The sequence below is a fragment of the Papaver somniferum genome, chromosome 9 (genome assembly GCF_003573695.1).
Source record: "Papaver somniferum cultivar HN1 chromosome 9, ASM357369v1, whole genome shotgun sequence".
Lineage (NCBI taxonomy): Eukaryota > Viridiplantae > Streptophyta > Magnoliopsida > Ranunculales > Papaveraceae > Papaver > Papaver somniferum.
The window spans coordinates 179891965-179913488 of NC_039366.1; the positions used below are offsets into that span (position 1 = coordinate 179891965).

Here is a 21524-nt window from a genome sequence, read left to right on the forward strand (position 1 = left end):
ATTCCCACACAATCAATCAAGTATTGTGTTCAAGGGATGAGTATGTAAGAATACAAGCTCCACTATTTATGGTGTTATGACCAAGGCTTGAGTGAAAAATAAGGTATTAAAAATTTATGATCTTTTCTTGAGTATTAAAAGATAATACTTGAACAGTAAGATATAAAAGTTTAGCACATGTTCAAATCGTTATGTCGACATCTTATGAACATTCCAAGTACAATCTGTGTACATCTCAATGTTTGCAGAACCCCGAAGATAACAAACATATCAAAAGTTTATGAACAAGATTGAACTATGTCAGGATTGGTTATAGGTCACCTGGCAGTTGCGCAAATGATGATCTACAGATTCAGATTCAGAATTACATAAAGCACGGAGGTTTTCTATATCATGCACATATCTAGATAATTTCTCTAACTCGCAAACGGTTACAAAGACATTTCCATATGAAATGTAGAATTTTGGGGAACAATTTGGCTTTCCAAAATTTAATCCAAGAAAAATTTTGTTGATCCATATTTGCCAGCATCACTACCTGCATTAGTATAACTTTGTAAGCATATTTTGCATATAATATCAATTTATCACTTTTTAATGTGGGTATTCTTATTTTGCATATATTATCAACAATATCATTATGGAATAACGCATGTAGCAGATCCTTATACCAAAAAAATTGATCTTGAATGATTAATTGGCATGCGGTCCTCATATTTGTTGATCTAAATCCATCATAAACCTTATGAGGCGTATTAGGAACCAATTTATCATCCCATATAGAGACATCCTTTCCCTCCATTATTACCGGAAGTAATATTTTCTTCTTCTTCTTTTTCTTTGAAAGAAGGAGGTCAAAATATATGAAAGAGAAACTTCATAAAGTATTAACCGACAATAATTTTTTCTAATAATGGTAAAACCTATGCATATACCACTCCAAATTAAAAACCCAGGATCATTAACATAATGCAAAGGATTAGTATTGGGAAAATATTTATGTTTCAAACTTTTCACCAATAGGGCATGAGGCTCACACAACATTCTCCAAGCTAGCGTAACAAGCAAACTTTATTCGTGTCAATAGTCTTTTTGATACCAAGATACCCTGAAACTCTTGGTTTAGCATCAACATCCCAACTTCTAAGGTAAGCACCTTTTCCATCATCATTTTTATTCCTCCAAAAACTCTTCGGAACACTATCAAGTGTAGTAGTCAGTCTCTTTGACATAGGAAAAACTACTTAATGGTGAGATGCTAAAGAGCCTAACACATATTGTGTCATAATGGTCCTAGCAGGCTGAATGAGATGTTTACTTTTCCATGTACCAACCCTACCATGGAATTTTTCCTCCAAGTCACAATTCTTTCAAAATGCATACTGGATTGCCAAAATATTAAGAAGTTAGCCCTTAAATACAAGTGTTGATCTTAATTCATAGGGTTGGCTACTGGATCATCGTTAAATTCCAAGTGAAGAAGAGTTTGAGTTCAGTGAAGGAAATTCATCCAACCTATTATTTGCCATTAATTCAATCGACATTCTAAGCTCACTGATACTCTGATTTTTACCCGAAAAATGGTTGAGAATCAACTTCCATGGTGATATGGCGAGAAGATTATCCCTAAACAAATATCGTAGGTAGTTGATGAGGTAAAAGATGCCTGAAGTGATGACTGAATCAATGTTGTTCCTGACGTTATCATTCTTCTCACAAAGAGTAAGAGAATGGAAAAACATGGTATTATTATCCATGTCATTTATGAATTCGTCTCTGGACATTTATTATAAGAATCATTTTGAATGAATCATTTTGAATCTCCTTATTAGTATTGACAACTCTGGAATGTTGATAAAAAGATTAAGATAAAAATTAAGAACGCAAATCTTGAAATTGTAATTGAAAATCATTCATTTTAACAAAAATGATTAATCTAAATACATTTTCATGTGAGTGTAGAACTACTTAATATTTTAACAAAAATGAGCGTTGAATTACTTAATATTTAAATACATTTTCATGTGTAATTGATAAGTTAAATAAAGTTGATTGGATTATGGAATCAGAAAATAAAATAGTAATTCAAACGAATTTTTACACTTAAATTGTTTTGAACCTTTGGATTCTCTATCTCCTGGCATCACCTGTTGTTTGATCAATACGAATACTTTGGATGTTTTAATATACGAGAATGCTTTATATCCCGAGAGAAAATCCGGGAATTCTACCCTCACAGCCGCGGGACCCACATCTGCTCGCTTATAATCCCAATGCTGAGAGCTTTCTTCCTCGTTTGTCCGATCCCTTCACAAGATTTTTCGCGGTTTTTTTAATTTTTGTGTTAACGTAGCATCTCTTTAATATATTGGTCCTCTTGAATCCAACAAAAAAAAAATATTATTTAAACATCTAATATGTGTAAATTCAATAGGTTGAGGATGATAACATTTTAGTTAGACAAAAATCCTTGGTCATATTCGATAGCGGTTAGTTCAACTGGTATCCATGCTTCTATCTATATACAGCATTGGGCAAACCATGTTTTGACTCGACAACGAACACACTCACAAAGATGTTTGACAACGCCAAGAGAGAATATAAAGATAAGAAAGGAGCAAAAAATTATGGTGATTGATTCACAATCACAAGTACTTAATAGGAAGGCAGTAGCCTACACGAGCATTCACAAACCTCTTTCAATATTACCATCATGTCTCAGCTGAATAATTCATGTAAAACGGATCCACTCTTAACTGTAACACAGCCGCGCATGGTTATGTTGCAAAGTGGTGTAGACTGTAGAGTAAAAAATGTTGACCTGAGGTGCCCCTTGCAAGATGGATAAAAAAGTTCTGTGAACTATTCACGTGACTTGAGCGTTTTCTGTAGAGAAGCTTTGTTCTCTGAATCACGTAGAACAAATATAATTCGTTCATCATGAACCAGATTATTGGTCTGTTTGATGGATACATTAACTTACCCACAAGACTTGCGCGATTCATGATTTGCTAAGAACCACAATCGTCTAGTGTTAAGTGTGAAGATGAAATGTTTAGAAGAAAGATAGCAACTACTGACGAAGTAGTGAGCAGCACGATTGCTGTTCCAATCATGAAAGTTGACTAAAACAGGTGACAGGCTCGTAATCTCGTGTGCACGATGCTCTATTGTGTTTTAATTAAATTACTTATCAGGCATAAGAATTGCACTTCATAAATCCCATACAGAAGAAAAGAAAAGATTAGAAGCAGAAAATGAAAACTTTGTTGACTTTAAAGAAGATAATATGAATCACAAATTTCCATGCCTAAGATGAGGAGTCTTCAAAGCATAATTATTTGCTTACTGGAATTAAAAAACAACCTAAATAAGCAAAACCTAATTTGTACATGTAAGAGAGAGATGACTAACGAGTAATCTAATTATACATACAAGGGTAAGTCTTTATGCTAGTTTGAGAACGACAACCGAGACATAAAAAAGGACCTCTGCTCTCTATTTATACTTTTTTATAACATCATATTCGGAGATAGTAAAAAGATAGTATCTCACAGCTCACACAACAAGATCAAAGCAGTCTTTGCATATTACTCCGTAAGTAAGATCGGTATTTCCCTCATAGGTGCTGGTACCTATTGACAAAAAGTTAAAAACACAATATAAGGTCAAGGTAGATAACAAGAACATCGTCAACATGGCCATATGAAAAGATTGAGAAAATAACCCCTTGTAACGCTACATATCGACTGAGCATGTTCTGAAGTAAGGATCTCATAAGCAGCAACGAGTTAACCGACATAACATAGTAGAGTGACCTTGTAGATAGCTATAAGTTGATCATTATTAATCTACTTGGATCCATTGCCGTGTAGTTAGCACTATTATACAGTAAAACCGCACATACTCTCATGGACTTGTACACTTCCTCCCTAAGCATGCAATGTTATTCTTACCTTAATCCAAAAATGAATTTCAGTCACAGACTAGTAGTAACATATCACGGCTTTATTGGGCATTCGTCATGAAGGCCTTAAAAGAAAGACAACCAAAAAACTCATTTGAACTCAGAGAGACTGTTTGTCCCCAAAGGACTTCAGTATTTCTTAAGTATTCAATATAGCATATGTTAGGTTCAAATAATTTTGAATTCTGTACATTTGAATTACAAAAAATGATCTATTTGCACTAATAGATGTAATTGTTTTACCCTGGAAGCAAGATTTGGTAATACTCCAATTACCTACCTAGTAATTCAATCACTAGAACCAAACATACCGCCTAAAATAGAATCTACTTTTATACAAAGGATCTACATACCAATGATCAAAATTGATTCTCATAGCAACCTGCCCTTAAGGTCAACTCAACAGGTATGAAAATGTAAATTATCAAATTTCTGAATCTCCCATCCTAAAGTTAACTGATGTTCATGACCATATAAACTTCAGAGTTCAGACCTCTCCCTGTAGTTCCCTACCTCTAAAGAGTCTTTCCTTTCCAAATCAATTCTCCATTTTCAGTTTTAACAGATAAATTAGTTAAATCTACTGTATTATCTATAGGTAGAACAGATACGAAAAAATCTGGCAAAATAAAAAACGGGGAAAAAAGGGATTAAGCGTACCTCTAGAAGATCAAACCAAACCCGTTGAATAGAAGAAAATCCATCACCCTGACAAGAACGAATTGTCTGAAACTGCTTAACCTCAAGCTTTTTATTGATCCAACCAACATGAAAGTAGATAAAATTGGCAGGAGGCAAATCAACCCTAATTTCATCAACATCAAGCCAAACTAAGAATTTCCGAACTTGAATTCCTTTAGGATTTCTAATTGAACCATATTTAAGAACTCCAGTGATCACACGATCATAATAAGTTAAGTAAGAAAACTCAATGTAACATTTATCTTTTAATTCAACGATGAATTTTCCATCTTCATCTATTGAGAAATTTTTGACCGAGTTAGGTAGGAGTCCACTCGGAAGTCCAAACTCGTTTAAGATTTCATAAACTGTTGTTCCATTACTATAGCTAGGAAGAACTGCTGCTGTAGATGAAGAGATTACAGAGAATGAATAGAAAGTTATGAGAAAGATTAAAAGCTTTGAAGATTGATTCATTGTTCAGTGAAAGATTTCTTGAGAAGAACACCTCTGGGATTTTTCTGCTACCAATCAAACAAGTCGCAGTTTTTTATTTTGCGGCAATGTTGATATTATACTTCTCTTTTATTTTGGTTATGTGAAAGTGAGTTTAGCGATATGACACGGCTGATTGCTTGCCGATGTAGGAAATGATAATACTCGTTGGATGAAGATAAGAATTAGATCTTAGATGAAGACGGACAGCTAATCCAAATTTCTAGATTTTACTGACGGTTTATTGTTGTGGAGTTCCGACTTCCGAAGACACAAAATGGAAAACGCTGAATCTTGAATGGATGTATGGTAGGCTCACATGAGTAAGTTGGTACAAGTAACTATCACATATAAGGCCAATACTAATTCAATCTCTTTGTTTTTTTTTTTTGTTTTTTTCTAGGTTTAAAGGCTTTATCAGCATTTGTCCTAATAAAAAAATTAAAACTAATTTTCAATAATTTTTTTTATTTAAGTTTCATTTAACATGGATATTCTCCGTTTCTACAATGATAAAAGAACGGAAATGCTATTCACAACTCCACTTAGAGCTCTATTCACAGTTCAAATGCTAGGTGTTGCAAGAGTATTGGTTCATGACTTGCAGTCAGGACCCACCGCTGGATAAAAAGGTTCACCATTTTAGAGATGTACGGTTTAGATATCCTGAGCAGTGAGTAGTGTGGTGTTTTTGTGCTGTGAATAGCACCACCGATAAAAGAAGCTCTTTTTGTCATTAGGTGGCATATTACAGAAAGATATCGATGCTTTCCTAAATTTTTTTGGCCAGAACATTAACATTATTATTGTATTATCGATAAAGAAAAACTAAAAATCTATATGTAGACAACCATGAAAAGATAGATATTGTTTCATAAATTTTTCCCTAAATCCTAAACATAGTAAAAAATTTAATTCAATTAATCTCATTGAGAAACTGAAAATGAGATCGGTTAAACGGGAAACAAAATTCTATCACATGTAGGTGGAGCCATCCTTATATGTATTGTCACCTTTCCTTCAAGCATTTATCAGGTGAATTATTTCAAGCTCCCTAAGCAAACCTCATAGGTACTCAACATGATTCAAAGAGATTTCTTCTGAGAAAAAGATAGTGATAATCGTAAAAGCTTCTAACCAAAAGCTTGGGACTTATCTGCAAGCTAGAAGAATCAGGGGGTCTGGGTTTCATGAACATGGAGACTAGTCCAAGTCAAGGGTTCTCTTCGGTATCAAATTATGACAGACGAGTACGTCAAGGACAGATACATCCCCAACATGAAAATCAAGCCCATTATGGAGATTCTTTGATTAGAATGGCATTTTGGAGGGGATCGGAAATATACAGGAACACAACATGTGGAAGACTGGAAATGTTATCAATGTTAATATCTGGAATGACAACTATTTAGTTGATCCAAGTATATCACTCACTAAACCTCCCTATATTGTTCTCCTGATTTTCAGCTCATGAAACACCTTTTGTCCCACAATGGGGAATAGAATCTCAAAAAGCTAGATAACTAACCATGAGGAAATAATAGCCATCACCAACAGAACAACTAATATTCAAGAGGACATTTGGAAGGTCATTGTACAGTCTCTCTACAAAGCCAAAATGACATGAGTGAACCAAATTTACTAATTGGAAAAAGATGTGAAAACGAATACTTCCCTTACTATCAAACTATTTCTTTGAAAACGTGTGCATGGTATTCTCCTTAGAAATTATAGGACGCCTAGCATACTTCATTATATTGATCTCATATGTAATGCAATTGTGTAGGAAATATGACACATCTATATATGGATTTTCCTTTTACTTTTCTACATGGCAGAATCTGTTTGTACAGAACCATTATGAGATTGGAACCAACTCCAATTTCAAGAATTGGTTCAATTCTTTGTTTAAGCATAATCCAAAAAGAAGGCATGACATTATTGACTATACTACCTATTGCTTGTTGGTTATATGGAAAGTCATATGTGACCTTATCTTTAGGAACACTGAGTCGGATGTTAATTATAATTTGAAATGTACCAAAATACATATCTGCTACTATGTCAGAATACATAATGTTAGGCCTATTCATATGCACATGTCAAGCAGCTGATTTTTCCACTTTAGCACCCACTACGGGAATGCCAAAGTGGCAAACATCTGTCTAAGTGCCAAATATACCACTTAGGCATAAACGACAGAGTACTTAACGAGCGATAGAGTTTCCATCGTTGTATGGTCATAGTATCGCTCGTTGATCATTCGAGCGCCAGCAATAGTCATGTTTTCGCTCGCTGGTTTGATCATCCTCACAATTTCCTCTACAATTTCCCCCCTCTATAAATACCGAAGTTCAGATTCATTTCAACTCATACCAGAAGTTCTTAATCTCTCTAGAATTTCTCAATCTCCAATTCTTTTCATCACTCTTCCAATTCTTCAAAGAGCATGGCTAATAATATGAAAATGGTTGAGTTCATAGCAAACCAACATGCTGCCGAAAATCAAAGAGTTGTTAATCGTGTCAATGTGTGAAGTCGAATTAGGAGGTGAATACCAAAATTTACTACTGAGGAAGATGAATGTATTTGCAGAAATTATGTTTTTTATTGAGACTTTATTCGCAGATGCATTGCATCCCCAAACATTTTGAGAAAGGATATTTGGAAAAATTCAAGAACAAATAATGAATTCCAACAATCGTGATGCTACAGGGTTGTCTCATCGCTTCATTGTAATGAATAAGAAAATTAGTATGTGTCTTGTTTCACTTCAACAAGAGGGTCCAAACATGACGGATAGTGAAATCCTAATGGAACTTGAACAAAGGTGTCGTGCGGAATACCGTCGCATCAACGGGAAAGACTTTTAATTTGGAAGTTGTTTTGAGATTTTAAAAGGGTTACCCAAATATAATCCAATATTTATGTTTTAATTTCTTAATTGTCCACTTAAGTCCAAGTATTAACTTTTAATATTCGTCTTACTTTATTAGTTTAAATTAAAATGTAATATAAATCTAATTAAATTTAAGACTGAGTTAAGAATAGAATATAAGCTTAATTTTCAACTTACGAGTCAAATTTTCAAATTCATTAAATTTCAAAGTAATCATTAATAGTCATTTTACAAGACAATAATAACTTAAAATATAGACTTTAAAAATAAAAAATTGGGACAATGTTCTTCATTTTATTTATCTTCTTCATTTCACAAAACTTCCAATCAAAGTGCTCATGAATGGAGTTTCCTTTGTTTATCTTCTTCTTTGTCTTCAAACCTGTTTTGCCTTGATTTTCCTTGTCTTGAACTTTTCTTTTCCTTTTCTTAGTTGGAGACTTGGGGTTTTGACTTGGTTAATATCCAAAACTTAAAGACTTCTTTGCTTTTTACCTATTTATTTATAACTATCACATATTTTATTAACGGCACCTTCAGCACTACTCCAGAAAAATCAAGTTTCGTTGCCGAATCACGTTGGGTTTGAAATTGTGTCATTTGAGAAAAATTGAAAAAATAAGTTAGATTGAGAAAGAGAGAAATAGAGAAATTAGATTGAGAATGAGAGAAATAGAGAAAAAATTTGTGTAAAAATTTTGGTGTAATTTTTTAGTTTGAAAATTATCTATTTATAGGCGACCAAGAACTCGTCGTTGGCGCTAGACTTTTTATCGAGCGATATTCATGGTAGCGCTGGCGATATTATATATTTCGTTCGTTAGAAACTCTGTCGCTCAATGGTTTTCCCATAATGGCGTAACTAGTTTGTCATGCCACCTGCTAAATCGAACAATTTTTTTTAACCTTGTGTATATGAATAGGCCTTAGGCATCATATTCTCAACAATACAGTATAACCCCTATAAAATAATAACGTCGGGACCGACAAAATTTATCAATTTATCGCGATATTAAATAATCGCATAAATTAATAATTATTAAATTATATATTAATTAATTTATACATTATTGGATAACGATTATTACATGAAACTAGTTGGAAGCCTAACAAGCTAAGCTCCAACGACATACTACTACATTAATTGAACAGGCTGTTGTGCTAGCCTACCAGCGAGCCTCATGGGTAACCTAGCCAAAGGAGCCGAAGCGGATGGGGGGGCTGAGATTGTGTCACAAGGGGGGCAAACTAACTCTACCTTCCATGTTAATTTCTGCAATATTACGCCATTGGGGACTCGAACCTGGGACCTCCTGGAACGCATGAAACTTTGGGGAACGAGGATGACCAGCTGATCTAGGTGCCCATTAGTTTATCAAAATATTTTTTAATTCTAAAAAAATAAATCAACAAAAAGAATCAATACACCTTATTCCATTGCTAATTGTTTTCGTCATTGTAAGATTCGTTCAATAAATGACACTGTATCAAAGAATCCAAGTGAAGCGTTAGATAATAAAGGAACTAGAGAATTGCAAAATTTAATTAGTAGATTGAATTATCACAGTGGAATGAATGTTGAATTTCTTTTAAATTGCCCACAAAAGGATATCATTTCAGATTTGTTGACTGACGAAGAAATAATTGAGAGTGCCATGGGAAAAGACGAAAGTGACGATGTGGAAGTCGAAGATGAAACTGTATTTGCAGAGCCACCTTCCCTTAAAGAAGCTATCAAAGCTGCAAAGATATTGAATAGGTTTTTATTGCATTGGGAAATGACAACACCAAAAACTCTTCTAATGTTAAGAAAAATCTAAGATGAAATTCAATGTGACATCAGTTTTAAGAAAAATCAAGTCACGATTGAATCATTCTTTACCAAATTAGCATAAATGTAAAATTAAATTTATATAAATTGGAGAGTTATTAATTTATATATTCGAAGGGACCTGTAGAAAGCTAAAAAAAAGTTATTATTTTATAAATTTTGCGAAATTTAGCACGTTGGTCCCGACTCGGGACTGGAAAAATTTACTAATTTATCGTGATTATTAATTTATCGTGGATTTAATTATAGGGGTTATACTGTATGTCTTATAGCAGATTGGACGTAATGCAAAATCTGAGTTTTCCTCTACTGTCAGAGGGTCCTATGGTCATTGAATTATAATTGCATACTGGTATAGCTACGGGGATTGGTTCCATGGAGGGCATAAAAAATGTGTGTCCATAATGCCAGTAGAAGGCAAGGACGGTGCGACCTTGTCATTATGGAACGAGTCACTCCGAGACTCGGAGTCATGTAATAATTCACGAGGATGGTTCATCTCAACTCTTATTAGTTTTTTTTTTATAGAAAAACCTTAGGCAAAAGAACTAAGGACCATACAAAGTGTTAGCAGCGCTTGTGCTAAGCCTGCTTTCATTGTTCTTACATAAAATAGCTATCTTTAGAGTTTCCAAATTTTGTAGTCTATGAATAATTTTTAGACTACTTAACACAAAAGAGATAGGCTTGATTCTTAAGCTATTATCTTCAGCATTGTTTCTTGAATTATCATAATGACTGAGGTTGAACCTTCCTTTGATTGTCTGATGATATAGATAGTGAAATCTTAACAGAATTTCCTTCGATTCAGCTTGTACTTCAATATTCATGTGCTGCTTTTCCTTGGCCCAGCTGAAAGCTAGATCCGCACCTCCTGTTGCTCCCCATCCTCCAAAATGGCCTGAATATCCTCTGCTATCAATTTTGTTTCCTGCAACATCCAATATAGTTAGTGCAGAGAAATATTTGAAATTATCAGGATCCTGTATAGTACATATACTTATAATGAAACCAAAATCCGATAGAGTGTGGTTTAGATCATAAGGTATTAGGATGTCTTCCTCAGTGTCAGACCCATCATTATTGAGGGAAAGATCATTGAGAACATGAGATGGTAAATTTTGCACTCTGTTATAATCACATAAATATTGCTGAATACACTGAGAAGTGTGCTTAGCATTTGGTTTTATGTGATTAAAGACCAGATCATACCTAGCCTTCCAAATATGCCAGCATGTAGTAGCATATAAGATAGTTTTTCCAGATGTAGCTCCAGTATCAAACCAGGAGTTAAACCAATCCATAAAGTTTGTGGTGTTATCAAACTTTCCATGAGTAGTTCCAATAATTTCATTCCAAACTTCAGTTGCAGCAGGGCAATTTAAGAAGAGATGTGTCATGGTTTCCTCCCCACTACTGCAAACTTGACAGATAGGATCAATATAGTGCAGAATGCTTGCAGTCTTTGCATTGGTGGGTAGAATTTCATGTGCACATTTCCAAATAAATATCTTGATAGCTGGAGCAGTGTTCAATCTCCAGATAGCCTCCCAATTTCTGGTGGTGGTATCATCTTTGTACAGGTCGGAAACAAACAACGGAAAATACACAAGTATTTTAGAGATATAAATATTGATGAAGATAACAATATTTCATCCCTTCATTATATTAAAGGAAATCTATATGCAATGAGTTGTTCAAGATTTTTTGACTACAAGATCGAAATAGAAAAAACAGATAACGATAGCCTTAGCCTCTGTGTAAGGCTATTTGAGACAAGTGATCACACTTCTGTGAGAAAAGACCTATACATTAGCCGTTGTAGAACAGGATACGTGCAAACCTGCAATGAATTCTACAGATTTTAATTAGATAGCACCTATCAAGGTACTGAGGTTATCTCAGTTAACATTGCGAGGTTAGATTTTTCTTTGATGGAGTGGAAGGAAGAGTCTATCTTTTCCTTGTATAAAGCTTTGACAGAGAACTTTCCAGTTTCAATTAAGTTCCATTGTATTGTGTATTCTTCCCCTGGGTAGGTATTGAGGGCCAAAATGGCTTGGGCAATGTTTTGATTGAAAATATGGTGGATGAGTTAAGAGTTCCAGCTTCCATCAGGGTGCATGAGGTGTGACAACATATCTATTTGTTGTGGACAATGACTGGGTTTGAGAAGCTTAGTTGTAGAGTTAGGTAACCATTAGTCCTCCCAAATGTTGATTCTCATTCCATTGCCTATCTTCCGGTCACAGTGTTGTTGTATGTTCTGTATTCCTTCCAGGACTCCTTTCCAAATCCAAGAGTCTCCAGTTTCTGCTTTTGTATCCATATTTAGAACATTCCTTCCCAGAAGATGCTTGGCATCCATAAGTTGGTACCAGAGAGAGTCTTTGTCTTGTTCAAGTCTCCAGCCAATTTTTGTGATCATGGCACTGTTGAAAAGTTCCATATTCATAAAACCTAAGCCACCCATATACTTTGGTTTACATATTGCAGTCCAAGCCTTTGGATAGTATCCTCTTGGATGTTCCAGATTTTTGCCCCAGAAGAAATCTCTTTGCAGCTTGTTTAAATCCTGACAAGTTTGTTTAGGAATTCTGAAACAGTTCATTTGGTAAGTACTAGCTGTGGAGGTAACAGTTTTGATTAGAACTTCTCTGCCAGCAGGGTTTAGAGGCACATTTTTCCAACTGGATAGTCTCAGTTTTAGTTTATCCACCCCTGGTTTGAAAGACTTGATTTTGCTTATGTGAGTAAACAGAGGAGAGCCTAGATATTTATCATCCAATTGCAGTACTTGAAATCCCATGATATTGCTGATGATTGGGAAGAGATTAGGATCAGTATTTTTGCTGAAGAACACTCCTGATTTGTTGAAGTTGATAGGTTGTCCAGATGTTTCACCAAAAATATTGAGGATGTCCATGAGATTCTGAACTTCTGCTTTGTTGGCTTTGCATAAGACCATGCAATCATCAGCAAAGACAAGGTGATTAATGGAGGGGGCACCTCCACAGATTTTTATTCCAGTAATGATACCCAAATCCTCAGCATGAATGAGAGTTCTAGAAAAAGCTTCCATGCAAAAAAGAAAGAGGTAAGGGGATAGAGGATCTCCCTGCCTTAATCCTCTAGAGGGGTTGAAGAAAGAGTCTGGAGAGCCATTGATGAGAACAACAGAAGTAGTGGTTGTGATGCATTGCATAATTTTGTTGCACCATTGTTCATTGAAGCCGGAAATTCCAATCAACTCTGTAAAAAGCTTTTGCCATGTCAATCTTTATACCCATACTCACATTCTCACCTTTGACACCTCTTTTGGATCTCATAGAGTGTATAAGTTCATGGGCAATAGCAATATTGTCAGAAATTTGTCTTCCAGATATGAAGGCAGATTGGTAAGGGGATATTATTTTGTTGAGATAGGGTTTCATTTTCTGGGCTAAAAGCTTGGAAATGATTTTATAGGTAGTATTACAAAGACTAATAGGTCTGAATTGACATGGGGAAGTAGGGTTTTCCAATTTGGGAATGAGAGATATGAAGGTTGCATTCATTTCTTTTAGGATATGACCAGACATGAAGAAATGTTGCACCATTTTGGCAATGTATTCTCCAATAATATCCCAATTATCTTGGAAGAAATTTGGAGGGAAGTCATATGGTCCTGGCGCTTTGTCCTTAATCGTGCTGAAAAGAATGCTTTTAACTTCATTGTGGTCTGGAATTATATTTAGCATACTGTTGTCAGTAGAGGTGATAGTGGTGGGGATTAGGTTGATAATTTCTACGTTGATGAGAGGGTTTTCTGCAGTAGCCATTTTGGAAAAATGTTGGGTGAAACAGTATTTTATCTCTTGATAATCTGTAATCCATTTTCCTTGACTGTCTTGGATAGCATCAATCTTGTTTCTTCTTGTTCTGCACTTAGTAGCTCTGTGGAAATAACTTGTGTTTTGGTCTCCAAGCTTTATGAATTGATCCCTTCTTTTTGTCTTCCAAAATATTTCTTCAATATCCTGCCAATCCTTGAGATGAAGTCTGGCTAATTTAATAGCTTGATTTCTATCAGTTCTGAAGTAGTTTGTTTGTAACTAGAGAAGGTGTTGCTTGCATTCTTCAATGTTAGTCTGAGATGAAGCTTGATGTCTTTAAGCTTTCTGGCTATAAGGAAAGCACTAGAGCCGGTAAGGTTCTTCCTCCAGCACTCAGATATAATTTCCTTGCAGTCCTTGTGATCTAACCATGGACCAAAGAACTTGAAGGGAATTTTACCAGTTTTCCAGGAGGGGTTAGAATTGAGAAGAATAGGATGGTGATCAGATACAATATCAAGCATATTGGAGATGGTAGTATTGGGGTATAGAATAATCCAACTATCAGTAGCCAGCCCTCTATCCAATCTTTGTTCAGTAAGATTGTGGTCGTCTCTTTTGTTTGACCAAGTGAATGGGCAGCCAGTGGAGCCCAAATCCACTAGATCTAACTCAAGAATTTTGTTGCTAAATATACCAGATTCATTAGTATCAATAGGGTGTACACTAAATTTTTCAGTGTCATGTAGGATGATATTTAGGTCTCCAATAACCAACCAAGGTAAGTTGTTAATGGCAGCAGTATTTTCCAGCATTTTCCAAGAGTTGAGTTTACTGTCTGTATCATATGGGCTACCATAGTAACCGGTGTATAACCAAGGGGAGCCACTTGAAGGCCTTACAACAACATTGATATGATTGAGAGAAAAGTCAAGAATCTCAATGTTAAGATTACTCTTCCATATCAAGGCTAATCCTCCAGCAGTGCCACTAGCACCTCCTGGGTTATCAAACCAATAATTTTGGACATTTATCTCATTCATAGATTTTTTGAGCTTTTCTTGTTTTTGTTTTGTCTCAGAGATAAAAATGATGTCAGGATTTAGCTTGTTCAACATGTCATTAAGATATCTTTTAACATAATTTGTCCCCAGGCCTTGACAATTCCATGCCAGAGTAGGACACAAGAGGATATTTTGAAGAAAGTCTTCTAGTGACGGTGTCATAAATTGCATGCAAAATCAAATAGAGAGGAAATATGTGCATAAATAAAGAAGAATGCAGGAGATGTAAGGTATAGGAATGTACCATATTAGCAGCTGAGGAAGTTCCCAAGTCACCATTAGCCACCAATATGTTGTTGGAGTCCAGAGGCATAGCAGAGTTGTTATCTTGTTCTTTGAATCTTTTGAGGCAGTCAGAATCAAAGGAGTTGGTGTCAATACCATCCTCAGCTTGGAGAGGTTTCTTTCTTTTGGTTTCCATCATAGGATCTAGAGAATTTGGTGAAGAAGGTTGTTCAAACACATGTGTTTTCTTCTTTACCTTTCATGCCTCCTTTTTCTTTTTTGCCTGTTCAGCCTCCATTCTTGCCTTAATTTGAGCTAGTGTTGGCAAGATGTTGAAAGGGAAGGGTTTTGGTGGAGGGGAGGTTGGGAAGATACTATCAGGATCAACTGTATGATGATTGTCAGTGTTTGAGGTGCTAACAATTTTGACTCTTGCAGCAGCTTTCATCCTTGGAGAGTTTTTCCTGTAGTTTCCAGCAATCTTCTTTGCTAACTCCAGTTTTTTGTTCTTGAATTGGCAAGCTAAAACATCTGGGTGAGGTGGAAAAGTTTCCAAAGGTGTTTCTGGTTGAGCACTAAATATAATTGGCTCCTTTGAAGATGATGCAATATTTGCAATAGTTGTTTCAAGCTCCAGCTTTTTTGCTAATTTCATTTTTATCTCAAATCCAGCTGCAGCATCAGCATCAGAGTAAGGCCTGTAGATAATGTTTTTTTCCAGCTTGCACAATTTTTTGTTGCTGGGTTCTTGGTGGGGGAGCTGGTTGGGGAGTTGGGAAGTTGTTGTAATGGGATTGAGAGTGGTTTGGTGGTGAGGGAAAGGGGGACTTGGATGATCTAAGATTTTGCAGACTTTACGAAATTTTATTCCATTGAGAGCATAAGCAAATTCAAGCCAGTGTGAAGTAGTGGTGGTTTCAAAAGCTTCAATACCAAATTTAAGAGCTCTGGTAACATCAATTGTAAGCTTTACCTCCAAATTCTTTTCAAATATGTCCCTTCCATAAGCTTTCTTAGCAGTTTGGTAGACTCCAATTGGTCTGAGGATACCTTGAATGTCTGGTATGATATGGGATGGAATTCTTTTAATGAGTAACCAGATCATCACCTTTTTGAATTGTTCTTCATCTATCAATTCAGGTCCTCCTGCAGGAACACCAACTAAGACCATAAGCTTATCAAACACTCCTCTTGTTCCACTATTTCTCAGTGTGGAGTAGTCTTCTTCATGAGTAAGTCTGAGGATGTAGTAGTTTCTTCTCCTGTTCCAATTTTCCACTTCAACTCTACTTTGCAGCTCCCAGAAAGAATTGATGAAAGAGCTGATCTTTGAAGTTTAGAAACAGATGTTGTTGCAGAGTTTTCCAATGAAGCGCCATTTCCAATCGAGGGGCTGCTTAGTTTTGATATTTTCAGGATTAATGAAAACTTTAGGGAATAGGTCCTCAGGGATAGTAAGAGCAGTGTTCATTTTTTTTACTAGGTTATCAATGCCGGGAGAAGGGATGTTTGAGGAAGAAGCCATAGTAAGATGGTAATCAGTTTTGCAGAGAAGAGGGTAGTTTGAGTAATGTTCACTAATTTGAGAGGGGTAAATGTGGGAGTTGATAAAATGAGGGAAAAAAGTGCAGGCTTTAATTTGAAAATGATTCACGGGTTCAAAATTTTGTTTCCTATCAACTTTTGTTTGTAGGAGTTCATGGGATCTTGTGTAGTTTTGTTTTGACTTGGTAGCTCTGATGTTGAGATAACATATATCTTTCCTGATAGCTGATTGGTGCCGTACATATTTCCTTCTTGGCAATGGGGACACGCTCTGGGTGGCTAATGGTGCTTGGTGACTAGCCCTGTAATAAAAACAAAGATTAGCAGAGGGAGCCAAAGTTTTTACATTACCTGTGTCAGGATTGGAGCTGTTGATGTGTAGTGTGACTTTCATTTGACTAGGAGTACAATAATGCCTTAAGAGACGTTGGGCTCCTATTTGGCGTTGATTGTTTCCTTGAGTCAGATGGAAATCTTTGTAGAACTGTGTGTGGTGTTTGTTAAACCAGAGATTCTGATTACAGCTGAGATCTCTATTCCAGTCTATGCCTGTGAACCAATTTGTTTCATATCTTGTAGTTTCATAAAATTGGTATTGGTTCAGAGCATAGTGGCTATATTTTGAGGAATGAGATGTGTGTTTCAGAAATCTGTGTGGTTGCACCGACTTTCTGTGAAGAAATGGATCTTTATAAGGATAATGGACCGAATTCCAAGTATTTTGTGTCATACCCGATACCCGATCCAAAGTAATTTGAGTTGTACCCGAGATCCGACCCGAGGAAGTGAAAAGATTGCAACTGCCACTCCGCATGAGCCAATAAGATGTTTTTGTAGGTGCAGAGATAATTCATGTAGGCTGTAGGATTGCCAATACGCAATTGCAACTGACCCAAATCTCTAGGATCAATTTTCTTAGAGATCAGAGGGATGTGAGAAACTGTTAAGGGCTGCGATGTGGAATCGGTTGCTCTTCCCAGCCATATTATAAGCAAGAGAAAGAGAAAACCTTTCAGTTTCTTATTCAGTTCATTTCGATCAGAGCCACAGAGAGGAGCAGTTTTTAGAGTCAGAGAAATTATCAAAGGATGCCGCGAGTGTTGTTTTGCGAGGGAGATATAGTGGAAGAGACTCCTGAGATATTGATGGAGCATACACTGGACTGGTATAATCCACATATACCCATTTCGAGTCTGCCATACGGAATTGCTTTCCCCAACAGAAGAGAGGCTATGAATTACACCCGCAACTTCAACTGGCACTGGAGTAATTTGCGCTATAATCGAAGAGTAAAGATGGAACAGATGTATGATCACGTTCCTCCTGGCGATGGACAAATTGTGAAGAGGCCTAGATTTAATCTGCCTTTTTGTCAGGTAATTTTTTGTAACATGCAATTTCAGTATAACTTTTAATCTCTTCCCATAGAAATGATTGTTAAAGAAATTTGGTACCAGAATGAGTTGCAAAGAGATAATTGGTTTTGTTTTCCACCAAATTTTTAGGATGTTGCTGGAGGCGAAGAGGGGTCTACTCCAGGGGGAGACTTGTGTTTCGTAACAGTGTGAATGAAGTTGGTAGTGGCAGTGGTAGTGGTAGTGGTGTTGTAGATGACAATGGTGGTGGTAACAGTGGTGAAAATGGAGGTGGTGAGGCGGCATCTACTGGAGAAAATCAAGATCAGCAGAGGGTTCCTCAGCTAATTGGTGATCGCATTTGGGGGTGAGAGATGAGTGGGTGGTTTTTGCCACTCATCCCCGTCGAGGGCGGTTTGTGATCAATGAGGGGTGGTACTTGTGGGAGATCGGTATATAGTTTGTGGTGGTGTGCGTCAGGGTTTCTATGCAACAACCATGCCTGAGACTATCAGAGCTACAGTTCGCGAAAATGCCTCCATTCCCATACCTATTGATGATGTGATTTTCCCCAATTTGGATATGCTGACCCCTGTAGTTGGCCGGATGGCTACAGATATTGTTGTTATTACTAATGCGGGGAATGGTGAAGCGAATCCTCCTCAGAACGTGCAAGCACCAGAACCTGAGTCAGAACCTACCCCTCCCAGAGCCAATGTTGGTGTAATCCATCCTGCTGCTCCAGTTCCTACAAGTGAAGATACAGAAGCATCTGGGGATGCTAGTACTAACTAAACTGGTAAAGTTCATATCTATTTTCAGAGTGGAGTGAGGTGTTTTCAGATGACAGATCAAAATAGTCACTTGCTGGATTTTTTTTGTTGACATTGCAAACATATTTGTTTTGGGTTTAATGTTTGAAGGTTTGAATTGAATGTTGTGAAAATTGGGTGTTTTTTGTTCAATTACTCTGTGGATGATAAAGTGATTTGGCCAATAGATTGCTTGAATTGTGATGTGCAGTCTAGGCTTAGCTTGAAATTTTATGCAGTTGGAACTTAACGTAAATAGGATTTTTTGGGTAGAGATATTAGGACTGTTGAGCAGCCAATGAGTAAAGAGGGATAAAACATAGATATATTGAGGAATAACATAGGGGCTTACCAGCTCAAGCCTGTTAGAGATCTTCCTTTTGTAGAGTATTTGATAGGAGGATATGTAGATAATCCATCTCCCTGGGGTTGTGTAGGATGTTGTAGTTATATTCAGAGAGAATAACCAGATGTGCTTGTAGTACTTGAAATTGCTTCTTATAGCTATCTCCCACAATAGATGTAGATTTTGTGCAGTCTTCAGGAATTGCAGTGTAAGATGTATTGTAATTGTTGCAAAGGTGAGTCTGAGAATGCACGGGTATTGTTTCTTTGTAATTCTGATGTTGTAAGAATGTCATGGAGGGGGAATTTCCAGCTTCCATGATTGTTGCATCTGTGATTTGAACTCTGTTTGTGACTCTAGTGATTTTAGAGATTGTGGTGATTGTAGTGATTAAGTTTATACTTGAGACTTTCGGATTCCAGGTGAGGTGATAGCTTCCACTATGATTTGGGTTAGAGATATTCAGAAAAGTATTGATTTTTATTGATAGCGTCATAGAGAAACCAGAAGTGAGGTCAAGAGAAGGTAGAGGAAGTTAAAATTCAGTTACAGAGGAACAAGGGAAGAACTGATAGCTTGGATTTGACATGAAATTTAGGGGTTGACATTAAATCCGGCCAAACATTCCGGTAAAAGGAGCCGTTAGACGCTAGACGACAACCCAACGGCTAGGAAGAAGAAGCCGCCGGGAAGGAGAGAAAGGCACTCAGGCAGGGTTGAGAGAGAGAGAGAGAGAGAGTCTTATCAGTTGATGTGCTTGTTTTGGGTTTGTTTTGGTTCTTTACTTTTCTGGCAAATTGAAATCTCATCAACAGCTTAAGGTTAAGGCCCCATCGTTTCAAGTAAAGAAAAAAAGAGAGACTATTTTTTCATGATAGATATCATTTCCCGAATCCAAACCCTACCATTTCCCCATTTGGACTCTCATTTCACAATCTATGGCTAAATAAGAAAATTGTAAAATGATGATATTAGTAAAAGAAAAGGAACACAGAGCCAGAAGATACTATGCCAGAAATGTAAACTGTCTTCTATTACAATAATAGAGATGAAACTAGTGTTGCAGACTACTGATAATAATAAGACTCGTAAAAAAAAAAAAAAAGTAAAAATAGAACATCGAGACTGGGATGCTGGATTGAACACAACCCTGCATCCGAGATAGCTGTGTCTATACCAAATAAAATACTAAGAGGGATAGTGGAGTGCATCAGACACCAAATAGTAGCACATCCAGTATCATCACCATGCTCAACATCTTTATCCCAACCCATACACTGCCGGTGCTTTTGTGGCCGCCGTTCTTTTTCACATCTTTTGCACCTGCATCAGCAGTTGGACTAGGCAGATTTCCTGTAGTAAAATCCCAGATTTTAAATATTGAAAAAAAGAAAGAAAAAAAAGAACATAACATAACTTTGTGTTTTCTTTAACCTGGGTGTAAAAAGGAAAAAGAAAAGGATTATATACCAGTAGAGTTTGTTTTCGTGTTGGCGCTACTACTGGTGAAGTCTTCGAAAACTTTAGCTCCTGGTGAGTTGGGAGCCAAATGTAGAAGAGCTAGAGGCCATCCATACCAAATGGTTCACCACGATGAAAACATTTAAACATTTAGATGTTGGGTACATATAGTATCGTTAGCATTAACATGAGTGAACAGGAAAAACTCAGAAATAAATGTATGATTTTGGTTCTTTTAGACGTACCAGGGCAGTGAGAGATATTAGCAGGGACATTACAAGAGCGAGGAAGACCAAGGGCACGAGTAGAATTAATATGAAGACCTAGTGCAGGGTTATCCCGATCTTTGACAAGTAAACACAGACACTTCTTAGTTGTTGAAAGTACTTCAGCCAGACCAGTGCAACAACTTGGGGTCGGTGCCTTTGATGTACCACCAACATATGATAAACATGTCGATAACTTGATCAATTGATCTTGACACTCTCCTTTATCTTTATCGACATCTGATTTTACACACCCAACCAACACCATGCCTACGATCAAGAACACTGCTATCTTCATCATCAGTAACCTCTTTTGCACCACTAGTTCTTCTCTGGAGAGAGAGAGTAGTGCGTTTTCGTTGAGTAAGAAAAGATGCATTAAAAAGGAAAATGTACTCAAGTTTTTAAGTACAAAAAAACAGCAAGGTTGTTTTGCTAATTAATTACGGTAGTTGTGAGGAGTAAATGTACCCTGCACTGATAAATGATAATAAGAGTGACTTGATATGCATGGACGAAGAATGCAAGAGAATCTCGTTGGGTGTTTTGGGAATATGTATTTTGAGTGTTCCCTTTACCATAGTATACATGCTCTTTGAAGCATCCTGAATGCACAGTTCGTACTTGGTACGATCATTATAGGTGGGGAATTTATGATCGGGGTAATGACATTTCATTATTGAAGCACATGCATGCCTTCCCCAATACAAGCAATATATAGAGACCCCAGAGGGAGAGATTAACCTCTCATCAAAACTGAAT

The 21524-nt window shown here is 36.5% G+C and overlaps 3 protein-coding genes across 3 annotated transcripts; 1 reads left to right on the top strand and 2 right to left on the bottom strand.

Moving 5' to 3' along the window:
- Positions 1–3242: 3242 nt before the first annotated feature.
- LOC113308817 lies at positions 3243–5245 on the bottom strand. The gene is made up of 2 exons (XM_026557270.1): positions 4628–5245; positions 3243–3635 (listed from the first exon to the last, which is right to left on the bottom strand). Exons 1-2 carry the CDS (start codon positions 5123–5125, stop codon positions 3591–3593), a joined length of 543 nt encoding a protein of 180 aa, XP_026413055.1. The 5' UTR covers positions 5126–5245; the 3' UTR covers positions 3243–3590.
- Positions 5246–17561: 12316 nt separating this feature from the next.
- On the top strand, positions 17562–18870 carry LOC113309000. Its single transcript, XM_026557435.1, has 2 exons — positions 17562–17898; positions 18028–18870. The coding sequence occupies exons 1-2, from the start codon at positions 17611–17613 to the stop codon at positions 18088–18090; spliced, it is 351 nt and encodes a 116-aa protein (XP_026413220.1). The 5' UTR covers positions 17562–17610; the 3' UTR covers positions 18091–18870.
- A 1174-nt stretch (positions 18871–20044) lies between these two features.
- Positions 20045–21146, bottom strand: LOC113313670 (protein YLS3-like). Its single transcript, XM_026562465.1, has 3 exons — positions 20742–21146; positions 20506–20595; positions 20045–20388 (listed from the first exon to the last, which is right to left on the bottom strand). The coding sequence occupies exons 1-3, from the start codon at positions 21139–21141 to the stop codon at positions 20246–20248; spliced, it is 633 nt and encodes a 210-aa protein (XP_026418250.1). The 5' UTR covers positions 21142–21146; the 3' UTR covers positions 20045–20245.
- Between the last annotated feature and the right edge of the window lie 378 nt (positions 21147–21524).